General features: G+C 49.6%; 3 protein-coding genes across 3 annotated transcripts; 1 reads left to right on the top strand and 2 right to left on the bottom strand.

The window, feature by feature from the left end:
- Positions 1 to 414: 414 nt before the first annotated feature.
- On the top strand, positions 415 to 1,395 carry aspf4 (allergen Asp F4; the record flags this gene model as incomplete). Its single annotated transcript, XM_043297561.1, has 1 exon — positions 415 to 1,395. One exon carries the CDS (start codon positions 415 to 417, stop codon positions 1,393 to 1,395), a length of 981 nt encoding a protein of 326 aa, XP_043153496.1.
- Positions 1,396 to 2,271: 876 nt separating this feature from the next.
- On the bottom strand, positions 2,272 to 3,745 carry Asppvi_001259 (glutathione S-transferase family protein; the record flags this gene model as incomplete). Its single annotated transcript, XM_043297560.1, has 3 exons — positions 2,272 to 3,310; positions 3,369 to 3,507; positions 3,595 to 3,745. The coding sequence occupies 3 exons, from the start codon at positions 3,743 to 3,745 to the stop codon at positions 2,272 to 2,274; spliced, it is 1,329 nt and encodes a 442-aa protein (XP_043153495.1).
- An 8,026-nt stretch (positions 3,746 to 11,771) lies between these two features.
- Positions 11,772 to 12,564, bottom strand: Asppvi_001258 (uncharacterized protein; the record flags this gene model as incomplete). The annotated part of the gene is made up of 2 exons (XM_043297559.1): positions 11,772 to 12,274; positions 12,336 to 12,564. The coding sequence occupies 2 exons, from the start codon at positions 12,562 to 12,564 to the stop codon at positions 11,772 to 11,774; spliced, it is 732 nt and encodes a 243-aa protein (XP_043153494.1).
- Positions 12,565 to 14,059: the final 1,495 nt, after the last annotated feature.

Below are 14,059 nucleotides of genomic sequence, written 5' to 3'. Positions count from 1 at the left end.
CCTGATCGCCCCTTTTTCATTAAACGAGTTGATTTCGGGTGCAGAACGGGAAGTACGTACAGACCCTCTCTCAGTCCCCTGCCGCTCTTCTTATTACACCCCCCAGTCCCCTCTTGGTCTCGCTCGTTCCTCTCTCTCTTCTTCCTTTTCTCTCCTCTTATCCAGCGTCTGTTTTCTCTCCCTTCTTTGGGTACGCAAATCACACTCCTTTCAAGTCTTATTCACTCTCAATCAAGTGAGCATTACCTCGTGTCTTGCTCCTAGTCATTCTTTCATTGTCAATAAGACGTTCGTGCTATTGTTGCGTTCCCTGGGCTAGTTCTCTCCAGCAGCGTGATACCCTTTGCTTCTATCGAACTCTCATCCGAACTATTTGACTCAACTTGAATCACACAAGTCCCTCCTTCTTTCAAAATGCAGCTCAAGAACTCGATGCTCTTGCTCACGGCGCTGACCGCTGGCTCTTCGGTCGCCCGTATGCACGGCCATGAGCGCCGTCACCTCCACCATGCCGGTGAGAAGCGCGCGGTCGGTGACACCGTCTACGCTACTATTGACGGTGTTCTCGTCTCTTGGATCAACGAGTGGTCAGGCCAGGCTAAGACCTCCGACGCCCCCGTCGCTCAGGCTACTCCCGCCAGCAACGCTGCTACCAGCGCTGTGGCTTCCGCTGCCGCCGCTTCTACTTCGGGATCCAGCTCTTCCAAGTCCGGCAGCTCTTCATCGTCCGGCGTCTCCGTCGACTGGACCACCACCCCTGCCGAGGGCGAGTACTGCACCGACGGCTTCGGTGGCAGGACCCAGGCCAGCGGCTCCGGTATTTTCTACAAGGGCAACGTCGGTAACCCCTGGGGCAGCAACATCATCGAGGTTTCCCCCGAGAACGCCAAGAAGTACAAGCACGTCGCTCAGTTTGTTGGCAGCAACACCGACCCCTGGACCGTCGTCTTCTGGAACAAGATCGGCCCCGATGGTGGCCTTAACGGCTGGTACGGTAACGCCGCTCTGACCATCACCCTCCAGCCCGGTGAGACCAAGTACGTGGCTTTCGACGAGAACTCCCAGGGTGGCTGGGGTGCCGCCAAGGGCACCGCGCTGCCCAAGGACCAGTATGGTGGATACGCTTGCACCTGGGGTGAGTTCGACTTTGACAGCGCCGTTAACGGTGGCTGGTCCGGCTGGGACGTTTCCGCCATCCAGGCCGAGAACGCCGGCCATGAGGTCCAGGGTATGAAGATCTGCAACCACGCCGGCGAGCTCTGCTCCGTCGTTACCCACGGTCTTTCCAAGGTCATTGACGCCTACACTGCTGCTCTGGCCGCTGTCGATGGCATTGGTGGCAAGGTCCTTCCTGGCCCTACCCGTCTGACCGTCCACATCGACTACAACGAGTAAATGTCTGTTTTGCTCGTAGTTTTGTGATGTCCTTTCTCTTTGGCTTGCATTCTGGATACCAATGATATCTCTTGTCTTGGGGGTCTTTTCCTTGTCCTCTTAGCATGTAACTGTCTCACAACCTTTCTGACACTTCAATACTTCCGCCAATGTCAGGCGAGATCCTCCAAGAAGCATCCAAAACCCCACCCAGCCTTGACGATTTCAGCTTCTCCGTGTACATACCTTATACCACCGTCGACTTGCGTTTCATAGTTCATACTGATTCCCTTCCTTTACATCTGGTACACACCACCTCTTTATGTCTGTAGCTATTGTAATCTACTTGGTATATACTCTGCGCTCTTTTGATCTGTCACACGCTCGCATCTTTGAGAGTTACTGGCCAGCCTCCCTATCCATTCGATGACGAGCCAATTAGGGAAGTTAATGTCTGTCCAGCTCTCTGATCAAATGCCGATCTCATTTTGCACCCAGAAATAGTATCTTCACTTCAGAGACCTAACTCAACCATTTCTCAGTCGCTTGGGGTCCAGTCTAGGCCTCTACGGACCTGGTTCGCCGACCCGACAAGCTCATACCTGAAACTCACTAAAGCGCCAGGGTCTAAAAATACACGCCTAGTCCGTAGGGCCTCGAGTCGACAGACTCTGGGATCCTATCTTTAGCAATCAGCTGAGCGTTACGAAGGTGCCCTATACCTCTGTCCATTAAATGTCGCCGAGCAAATGAATGACGAAGGCCATGCTTTAGTTTGAACCCAACGATACGAGAAGGATCAGCCTTTCGGAACGATCAAGTAGAATGTAGATGCTCTAGCCGGACTAAACCAAGGTATCTAATAATACAGCACGCAGCGGCTACGCGGCGATTGATTCAAATTCCCAGGAACTCGGTGGCAGAGACAGACGTGGGCAGCTCAGGGAGCGCGAATTCCGAACGTCCCTCCTCTCGCCCCTCTTGCTCTTCTCCCTCCCGTTGCCCCTCTTCGCCCCCGAAACTGATTTGGAGAAATCCCACATGCACCATGTATCCGATCAGCGCGGCAACGCCGCCCGCCACTGCCGCGATGGAGACAAGCATGTCTTTCTTCTGCCCGGTGGCGTACTCAGACAAGGCGCGGCTCTCTATCCCCGACAGCCCCGAGTCAGGTGACTGCGCCGCCTGTCGTAAGCGCTCGCTGGAGCGGATGTCTTTGAGGATCGGGGTTGCGTCCGCGACGGTGTTGAGGAGCGTGCTGCAGACTGTGGCGAGATTCGCGCGCTGCGGAGGCTGCCAGGGCAACGGCGCGGCATCTGCGATGGATCTCCGTGCCTCATCCAAGGCATGCGCGACCTCGACGTTGACAGTGCCGTAGCAGCGCTGGCGCAGCCGCTCGGTGTATGTCGAGAGTCGCGGGGCTTTGGCTTGCATTGCGGCGCGGAGGAATGAGTATGGTAGATCCGGGATGAGGATGAGGGCGAGGTAGCCGAGCGCGAGACAGTCGACGCTTGTTGCGCCGCCGTCGGAGACAAGGTAGCTTTTCTCGCCTAGAATCTCCTCGAGGGGCTCAAATAGCTCCGCCGTGAGCGCCTCCAACTTGAATTGGTTTTGCTGGGGGGTCTTTCCCAGGAGACTTGAGACTGTGTCCCGAGGGCGTTGGACGAGGTTCTTGGGTATCTGGCCTGCAGCGACGGCGGCCGAGTGTTCGCGTTTCCGTTGGTCTTCCATCGCCTGGAGGTCTAGCGATGAGAGGCCCAGGTGTTCTGTACGGCTCTTTGCGGCCGAGCGCAGCCTCGGAGGGATGATCCATTGATTCGGCCATTGCAGAATGGCGCCGTAGGCGGGGGAGGTCCGGTTGTAGTAGTTTTCGCTGGAGACATAGAGAGACAGGTCGAGGAGGGGCTGACCGCGGGATTCTACAAAGGACGAAAACCTGCAGGCTGTCAATTCTATGAATGCCACCGTGACTCGAAGCGTCTGAGAAAGCTTACGCAATATTGTCCGCTCGGTCAACGCCGCTCAGTTCCCTGTCCAGATCCCATGCACCGTTCGAGTATTGACGCAGGTAGTCAACGATATTCCGAAACCGGCTCACCCATGTAGTCCCGTTCTTCACAGCAGGTAGTTCATCTGCGGACAGATCAGCATATCAGATCTCCCAATTTCGATATCATTGCGATCTCGAATAGACGCAATGCTKCCATCGGTTCAACATACTCGTCGGAGACACGGAAGGATCGCTGCTCGCAATCAGCACCCACGCGTCCTTGGGCACCGCGAGGGAAAAATAAGCAATGGTAGCAAGACATTGCGCCTCAATCGAGGGCAATGAAAAGGCCGGACCCCAGACATGAAGTTCCAGAACCATTGTGCTTGTCGGGGGAGCAGGCGCCTAGGAAATACCAGTGACGGCGTGTTGGAGATGGGTATAATCACGTGCGGGGGGAGAAATATATTGGTGCCTCAGGCATAACTACAACTTATCACAGGCTATCACAGGCTCGGTACATCGGTCCGTCTCGGATTGGGAACGGCCTTGGTACAACCGAAGTTGAAGCCAGCAGAAGCCGTAAATTCGTATGTCATGTGAGATAATGTCTCAATTACAAGCATGTTTGCATTCTATCTCACCCCGCTATTAATGTTCTGTCTCACATATACGATGTTTACTGATCGATAATGTGAGCGCTTTCTATCTGACACGATGACACGACACCCGGTGTCCGCTGAGCCTCATCAGCAGTTTCAGGCTAAAGGGCGAACGCGAGATAAGATGATGCATTGATGATTCGTCAAAAATATCGCGATATAGATGCAAGATTCGGCATGTCCACCTATTATCATGGAGGCAAGGGCGTTAAACGGACTTGTTCCGTGCTGGATAGGTAGATAATGAAACAGCGTTTGCGCATGTGCCTAATCGTTTGGGCGAGAGTGACGTGACTATGGAGGACGGAGTAGAAGCTATCTACATAATCCAAACCTGGCGAGTATAACGGTAATGGATAACTACCTAAAAATAATTATTATCCTACCGTCAGCAACCATCCATGAAACAGTTGATATCAGCATCTCCGCAGTGTCAGTTGTGTCAGTTGACCATGCGGTGGTAAAGTTCAGCCCAACCAGGTACCACGTTCCACCTCCCAAATCAAGGCAAGACACGACTAAAACAAGGCACGGGCTATCACCTGCTTCAGAGATTCGACGGGAGCTGTTTCCGATCCACGCTTCCCAACGCTAACCACTAAGGGTAGATACCTCAGGACCTAACTCACCTCCGTCTCACCTGGTACGGGAAGACATGACCCAATAAGGATTAATTGGAGTTAGTGATTCATCAATGCGTCAACGTGTCATGACTACGGAGTACTATGTCGCACATATGCAGCTAACATGGAGTATGCTGGGTCGCAGGAAGTTCAGGGACACTTGTAGAGCTGAAGATTGGCGGGGTGGGGACACGGTGCCTGTCAAGTTGTGGACTTGGCACCGCCATGGCCCAGGGGATGCTTGTGAGGCTTTGGAGGCTGTAGAGATAATCCGTGCGCACGAGTGACAGCCAGGCTCATAATCGAGGCGATTATCTCGTGTTGGTGCCCTTCCATAGATAGTATTGCGCCACTATGGCACTGTGTCAAATAGGATTTCCTCAACCTTATATATGGTTCCGTGCACTTTGGAAAGACCCCCGCCCCCCCGGGCAAGTCCGTGAGATATATCCGGGTGATGGTGATAAGAATAGCAGGCACTCAAGGTCGAATACGATAATGGAGGGGGAAATTACCCCTGCGCCATTGATTAGTTAGTTACCTGGAGGGGGTTTGAGTCATCAATCAGCCGTTGCCTTGCCTTGTGATTCAATAAATGCATAGGAGTGGTATGTATTGACAGGGATCACGGACACTATTGATGTCACCCATCCAGGTCCAACATCTCTTGGTGCATGTGTACCTCATTTGTCTGGGCCAATCAACCACTAATCCTCTTAGTGAAACTTACAATCGCACAACGCGGAGTCAATGCTGTCATTATGAGACATAACCAGCAAGTTCTACGAGATAGCACAATCATAAGACGATTAGGAAGAAACAAAGCCACTTAGACGAATTTGTCTCATTATTAACTGTATCCAAACGCTGGTAACAATGCGATGTGGGTATATTAGGTCTATAGTACATGCCATTGGGCTCAAAGAAACAGAGGAAGGAAAAAGAAGTCAGGCTCCCACGTAGGGTAAAGCATCTGAATAAGAATCAGGAAGAAAATGAAAAAGAATGAAAATAAGTCTCCCAGAATTAAAAGCGAAGTCCAAGTTGAAGAAGTTCACTCGAACATGGGTAGCTCTGATTGCAACGACGCTTTGACGCCGTCCGGGCGATCAGGAGATCCAAGCCTCCATGCTGCAGCATGGATTTAGCGGAAATCCCGGAGCTTAGGTCCAGAGTTCAGGCACCCCTTCACATTGAGACAATTTCAGGTTCTTGACCATGTCGTCAGCTTGCTTTGCGGGGTTTGGTCTTGCCGACAATGCCGCTGAGAATTCGAAGTGGGGTCAATCATTTCAGCACCATGTTGATATCATCTCCATGTAAGATGCCGGGCGGTGTGCGCTAATCAATTAGCTACCCACGCAATCCCATGGAATTCGGCCTGAATCGAATGTCGCAATTGAGATCGAACAAGCGTGGTAGAATGGGAAACAATGCGCCTGCGCATGTCTCCAGAAAGAAATAGTATAGAAGAAACAAAGCGAAATTCCCGCAACCGTGGTTGTCGCAGAATCAAGCCGAGAAGGTCGGAAGTTCTCCGTGGATTAGAATGGTTGGATAATGGTCCAAAGTATGAGTAGGGTCGGTCGAGGAAAGGGCATATCGTCCGAAGAGGTGTATTAGAGCCAAAACCGAGTTGAAGTCGTGATATCCATGCCAGAGGCTGCAAGCTCCCAGCTCATGAGCGTCTCGAGTCGGTGTGTTGTAGTAGTCATTCGCACGACGGGAATTGAAGGCCGTGGAGGAGCCGCTCGAAGGCGCAAGGTCATCAAATTCGTTAAAGGGCCCCAATATCGTTTATTTGGGAAGAGGAGGCAGAGGGCCCTTTGGCGGAGGGCCAGGGCAGGGAGGGAATTGAGAAGCGGTACCACCGAAGGAAGGCATGTTGATGAGTTTGTTACGGGATGCTGATGGGCTTGGATATTGATGGATCAGCGAGAAACGGAGGTTCGACAGTGAAGTGTTTCTGGTGTAAGGTAGGAAACCACACTAGAATTTATGCTTGAGTGCTTCGAAGTTTGGAGATGGAAAGAAGGTAAATTCCGAAGACGAGGTCAGGCACTGCTTAATATAGGGCTCGCAATCAGTGATCCTCGCTTTTAATTTTCATTTGGGATTTATTTATTCTTATTTTATTTTGATTCGGAATTATGGGCATCAAAAAAAAAGGCTACCATAAATCAATTAGAACCAAAACTGAGAGAAAAATAAAAAGTAAAAAAATAAACGATTAAATAAAATAATCGAACATAAAGGACATCCCTGCCATGAAGAGGAACTGAGCCCCACATGGAACGGTCAGATACTGACGTAGGTACGGAATAGTTCGTTACCTGACACTGGTTACACTAGAGAGACTCGTCGTCCAGCTGGCCATTCTTCTGCCATATGGTAATGGGTCAATTGCCCCAATCGGAAATTCGAAGGAAATTTTCTAGAAGCTCCTCCCGTCCGGGCCCACTGCTTCATCCTCTGGGGATTACTTCACCGCCAATTTTTACCCCTTTCCAGTCGACGTCCCACTACACTGTGCGACTGGTCCATCAAAAGTAATATTATTATTAACTAAATACGGTAGAACATTGGTCGTTTAAGGAGTACGAGACAACAGTGGCAAATTTGAGGATCCATGCTCCAGTGTTCGTCTCTTTTTATGTTACTCGGCTTTATTTTGCTGTTCCTGAACTTCTTTGTCTTCCGAATTTCCGCGGCATGGGCTCGGCGTATCTGGACTTACAGAATACAATGGAAATTCAGCTGCGCATCATTCTTGCAACACCATTACCCATTATTTACGTAAGTACAGGCAAGGAACATACGGGAACTCGGAGAAGGCTGGGCAGTCTGCAGTAGAATCAATAAGATGAGCATTCGTCAGCCGAATGACTCAAATCATAACGCATCAGTGCTATCAATAGTCCGATGTCCATGCATTCATCAATATGCAACTTGTATCGACAGGTCTTCCGGGCACATTGCAGCAAATCATAATAGGCTCACAGACCTGGAGGCGGCAGACACGTGGTAAGTCGCAGATCCTTTAGGGAGCGAATAGAATCCTGATGGTAATTCAATCCAATCATACAAACGCCCTCAAGACCATTCCTCGGCAAGGCTGGCCCTCAAAATAGTAAAGCCTGGCAGTAGTAACTCCAGGCAGCCAAGTTGATTTGTCTATCGGACCATCAGAAGATGGAGGCTGACGATCAAATGTATCTGTCATCATGGAGTCATAGAGTCATAAAGTCATAGCCTCATAGCCGGGCGCCCCAGTCAGAAACCCCGGTTTTGGAGATGAACCGAGCCACCACCAAACCATCCATTTCAGGCCTTCAACATTTCCAGTTTGTCTTAACTTGACCATGTCTGGCATGATCGTTGAGAAGATCAGTGTCACCTCTAATCCCTTGCAGGGATGATCAGGGGTACTACCCGTTCTATTGAAGTAAATCTGGAGATTCGACAGGTCAACTGTCTTAAACTTTGGCATCCAGGGGACGGAGATGTACGGAGTACCCCGTAATGATACGATACGTTGATACGAAATACCATGGAGACCGTCGTGTTACACCATCCGCTGTATGCATGAGACAAGTTGTTTCAGCTTTTCAGGGGCCGAAGCACACCATCGACCAACGAGATCTGATTCCCCTTGCAGATGATCAATTTGGGCCCACGAATCCATCTAGACGGGAGATACTCCTTTGACATATTTCACATACTCCAGGTTTATCAAGCGTTACATCACGCTACTAATAATCAATACTATTAATGATTACTCTTCAGTAGGTCATGAATCATGATCCGCTGGTGATATTTACTTTGGGTCCTGGTTTCGGTCGCTGTGGCTAATTCCCGAGGCCGACGGCTCCGACAGTGGGCCAAGAAATATGTTCTATTCATTTCTGCAACGCTTCGCTAATCAATAATGAAGGAGTGCATCAGATGCCACTTCTTCAGTCTATGCGATTCCATCCTCAGACTCAACAAGCTGTTCCCTGCTGCGAGAGGCCAAGAGCATCCAATGAGTGCTAGATTCGATATTAAATCCTGCAGTCTGTACAGGCGTACGCCCCTCGAACTATATTTGTGGCACCACAATGCAACATTACCAGGTCATCGAGATACCTAAATCTGCGTAGTCGCAAAACATCTTCAAGGGTAAAGCCAAGGCACTTTTAATTAATATTACTATCATCCCTGTTAGTGCCTTCTCTGCAAGACGGGCAGGAGGATCTTCTGCAGCTTGTAGTTAACTAGCAAGATGCACAAGAGATTAGACCATCCTGCAAGTCACTACAATTGCGCCTCCGCATCAGGTCACCTACGAAATTCGTTGCGTTGTTCTCGGTATGGAGTTGATATTGAGATACTGCAAAGGTTCATAAGCGTTTTAGAGACGACTAATTGGCCAATGTAGTTGATCCATGGATATTTGCACAGTTGATTCTACATGAAACAATCATACTTGGGTTAATGGTTCTACCGCACGCATCTCCCAATTCAGCATGTTGCCACTCTACCTTATGCGTGAACAGCCTGTTAATAATCAGGAACGGAGTGTTGTATTGTCTAATAATCTTTTACCCTTTTTGGAAGTTCGTCTCACTCGCTTGCGCAGCCATTAATATCCCATAGCTCTGTAATCTCTATTGAAAGTACAGAGTATGTATCTACGGAATATTCGAGCTCAATCTGTCCCAAGTCATGCTTAATCGCATCAAATCGGAGTCCGCTTTCGGATTCTGCGCTGTGGCTGAGTCTCAGCGTGATAGGCTCCAGTGGATCCTTTAAATCCTTAGGCTATCTGTAACACACCAATACTCCGTAAAGGGGGAGGAAGAAATGAAAGGTAAAACTGGACACCTCGATCGACTCCTATGAACCAGAAAGTTTGGAACAACGGAAAGAATCAGGGACCGAGCACATGGCAGATTACAAACTTTTCTCCTTCAAGATTGGACTAAGACCTCCACTGTTGGGGGGGTTCATTCCGCACCGTTGGGAGTTAGATTGGCACTTAGCATTTTAGTCTGCTCCTAATAGACCATGGTCTTCAGCTGGGGGGATTAGCTGCAAAGACGCACAAACACTATCATCGTTATGCAGGACTTGGCTAATATCTCGGCTAAGTTGGCCAACAGTAGGGCTATCAGAAACTACGGCTTTGCATTTCTATTAGCAATTGTATGTATAATGCAAATGGACTTAGATCCCTTCCCAGTATACAGAGTATCTTTTGTTTTTGTGGTCTCTATCGAAGAATTACGCCATTCCCGTAGCCCTCATGGCTCTGCTACTAGAGACTAGGTATACCATAAATTCCTGTTTGATAATTATTGATTTCGTGTAGCTAGTACCCAGAGTAGTCATCGGTACCAACAAAATCTCAGCATCATTACCCACCGATATTCATGGGTTTCGGTTCCATTTGCGATTCTCCAGACCCTTAGTGTCGGAGTCTCCTGTCCTTTTTTACTCTGGAATGTTTCTAGAAACCAACGAATCCATGGTTCACTGCTCGATGGTGACTCCATATTCAAAAGGATCTTCCAAGTCCGTCGCTTCCGTGGTCCCATATTCTGAACATGGTTGCGAATGGAGACAAAGAGCTACTATATGACTGAGTGACTGCTATGCTAAAACTGCTAAATGCTGCCAAGTGGGCTCATGAGACTAGTAGCTTCTTTCGCTCGTTGATCACGAGACTACTTAAATTCCGCAGTAATGATCCACCCTACACTTTCCGTCGGGATGGGCGGATAGGAGAATTCTCTGAGTTTGGAGTAGATAGTCGGTCTACAAACCAAAAGCCGACACATGATCACCAAGACGTTCTGACGTCAAACCATGATCGTCATGGGGTGTTCATCCATGTAGACGGAGTAGTGATCTGTGACCAGGATTATGATCGACTATACACCTTACGTATGAGACCATCGATGTCCGACAGTCGAAGTTAAAATGACGGGACTTCAAATCCCCACAGGCATCTGGTATACGGAGAATTAGATACGTCCAGTGTCCGCTTTTACTTCGCCAAGAACTGGTGAGCGGTAATAACAGGTAAGCCAGGAAAGCCTGGAGACAATGCCCGGAGATCGAACGCATGAACTTGGAACGAAGATAACCCGACGGAATGTCTTGTTTCGCAATGGCTGCAACTGGTCCCAAGGAACAGTTGTTTCTAAGTTGTCGAGAGCCATAGAGCTCCAATTCTCCCCTTTCTCCATAGTATAGACATGGACAACTTGATGACATGGATGTGACATTACAGGTTACTTTGCAGCATCATGATGGTTGGCCAGATTGTCATCAGAATATCCGTCCAAGAGGAAGATAGATACTGGTTGAACAAGCGGAATCTAAACTCTAAATCAATGCCATGTACCAAGGGCGAGCTGGTGATCGCTGCGGATGGCAACCCAAGGCAAGCCAACAAAATTAATTCCGGTGGTGTGGCTTGACTAGAAGAAACGCAACAATAACAAGAGGTAGTACGTTTCAAGATGGCTACAAACCTCTCGTTCGAGACCCCACCGGAGAACCGTGGTATTGGCATCATGCGTAAGGCGATTCCCAATTCATGCTGCGCAAGGCAATCATGCTGTGCTACCAACTAAAACACTTGCACATGAATCTCAATGCCTGCTAAATGCAAGCCTCTCAACAAAGGCAAGATCGAGTAATTGCTACTCCGAGACGCATGCTAATTGGTCGACAAGAGATGCAGGGTTTGCTGTTTCGTCGTGCGACACCGGCCAGGCGATGCAACTATCCGCAGAGTTTGGTCGATAGTGGGCAAGAACATGGTCGCAGTCTAAGTGGACTTTTGGCTCCTGCCTCGTGATCCATGTTGTATGCTTGAAAACCCTAGTTGCCGGCACTGATCTCGAGATAACGGCCCATGTTTTATCGTCATGAGACACCGCGGTGGCACGATTCGTGCAGGTTTCAATGAGTAGGGAGCAGATGACGTTGTCGCTTTCGATCTCCGTATTGATGGCCAAGGGAGCTGATAGAGAGGGGCAACCCCTTGCTACCTTGAATGTCACCCACCGCCACATTTCCACGGAACATGTCTCGATGCCAAAGAAACCCCCTGACAATATCGGACAAGCTTCAATCTTCGTCCAAGACCCCCTGAGCTTGCGTGGAAATCCACTCCTCTATTAGCGCCTGACGTGAAGTATCAGAAGCGGCCGGCCGAGTTCTCGCCTTATCGCCCTTTCGCGTCACCAGCAGACATAGAACCCAACCGTAGATATTGAATCCTTCGTACTGTGTCCGAAATCCTAGCTTCTTGTCATCGCCACTAGCACTAAGCTCCTCCAGAGGCGAATCAGTTCCTTTCTGGCGCTTTGATGTGCGTTGTCCGCCTGGGCTCTGCGCGTCCATCCCTCGGCGGCGCTTGCCATTGGCGTCGCTTGTGTTCGCTTGCGGAATGTCGCGCAGATCGGTGTCAGCTTCACTGTCACTCTCAACTAAGATCTTGTCGCCGCCTCCTTCGGACCGAATCACGGGAATATCTGTCGTATCTCCGGTGCCCTCAAAGGTCTTGTGTCGAGTCAAGAGTGAGTGGCGCGTGCGAGATTCGCGAAGGAATAAGGCGACCTCGAACTCATCTGTGTGAGAGTCAATAATCACCCGATGTCCACTATTCCCAAAATAGAAAGCCCACAGTACCTTCAGCTATCACATCTTTGACCGGCTTCCCTTTCTTCCTAGCATACAACCTTTCATTTTCCTCTCGTAACTTTGGTAGCACCAACGGACGAATGGCGGCGAATATCCGGGGGAGTACAGGGTCTCGGCTATCAAGAAGCCACCGAGAATCTGATGGATTCTCGAGATAGATTCGACATTCAAGGACAGAGTATTTGCTGATTCGAAGGTATCGCCGAACAGGTGCCATGCTGATGTGGAAGGATTGACGTCAGAGTCAGTTGACCACTGCGTCTGTCCCCGCTGGATTTCGTCGTTACAAAGACTCTCGAAGATAAAGGGAGGCCTATACTACCACAAAGTTGCAAGTGTCATACGATGAGATGGTTGTCAGTAAAGGGCCGTCCCAAGCAGTCCGTCGCTGCGAACTTGAAGGAGCACGTGACCCCAATGATTAAGGTAATGGAATGGGCAGGCAGACTAAGCCTCATCAGTAGCGCCAATCATGTTCCTCGCGCTTCCAAACATCAGAACATCCATCTCTTCCAGCTGGTGTTTTGGTGGCGTCAGAATTCCACATTATTTTCTTCATCTGTAGAGAGGTGGAGAGGTAGAGACATAGGGATAATCGGCCCTATTACGTGTCATTATTCTTTGGCAAACTCTTGTGGCTTCCATACTGACATCGGCTGATCACCATGTCCCAAACTTTCATGAGTCTGCTCTTTGCCAGGATTGTCCTCCATGCAGCCAGTGGTCTAGGCCGTTTTCTCTGAACTAACCGATGGTTCGACAGACGCCGATCATCAGAACGTTGGATGTACTATGAAGTTCATACTGACGTGTGATATACCACCACCGCAGTCTCTATACCAAATTCAGCTTCATACTCTCTAGGCGGCCTCTTCCGAATAGTATCACGTTCCGCAAAGCTACCCCTCTCCTCGCTTCCCCGAGCAAGACCTTGCACGGAAAACTCCGTAAACCTACGAATGATGGCGGATATCGATTCCACCTCCTCCTTTGACCGCACACCGCCTACACTATATGTTGTACCTCATGTCATATCTCATTCCTACAATTCTTCCTTAGACTGGATCACAACGACGGCTCTGATCAGTCTACTCCTTAGACAGTATAGGATAGGTAGACTCGATATCTTTGATTTCCTATTTGATCCGGTGAGGACTTTTCGAGTTGCCTATGCATACAACAAGGACCTCATGTTGTGGACTGGAATGTAATTAATTGGTCCGGGCTGGACTCCATGCGGCTATAAGGTTGTTCACGTGACACAATCCCGCAAGCCGCTGCCAATCAGAAGCAGTGGAAATGTGGGGTGGCGTGCTCCCAAGGTCCTCACGGCGGGATGAAAACTCTTCGTCATTGACGTCTGTTCGCTTGTTACTAAAGGGTTTGCGGAACCGCTTTCTCCCAAGGTCCCCATCAGAAGACCACTCACACCAATAAGGTAGATGATTCAGAGTGATGTGGGAGATATACTGCCACCATGGACCTCTTTCCAACCATCAATTCTCACCATCTGTACTGCGTACACTTCCTCGACGAACCTATCCCCGTCTCACAGCTTTCTCGTCTGTCTTCGTGGTAAATTTGGTAATCGGGAACGAGAGTCCTCCATTGGATATCTCATCTCCCATACGGACGATTCATTGGCAATCGCGGAATCCCTGGTTGCCTGCTGGGTCTGTCGCCGTGCCACCAAGGTCCTCAATTGCGGATTC

Source organism: Aspergillus pseudoviridinutans, assembly GCF_018340605.1.
Source record: "Aspergillus pseudoviridinutans IFM 55266 DNA, scaffold_1, whole genome shotgun sequence".
Classification (NCBI taxonomy): Eukaryota; Fungi; Ascomycota; class Eurotiomycetes; order Eurotiales; family Aspergillaceae; genus Aspergillus; species Aspergillus pseudoviridinutans.
The sequence above is the reverse complement of the archived record's forward strand: the minus strand, read 5'-3'. Positions and strand labels throughout refer to the sequence as shown.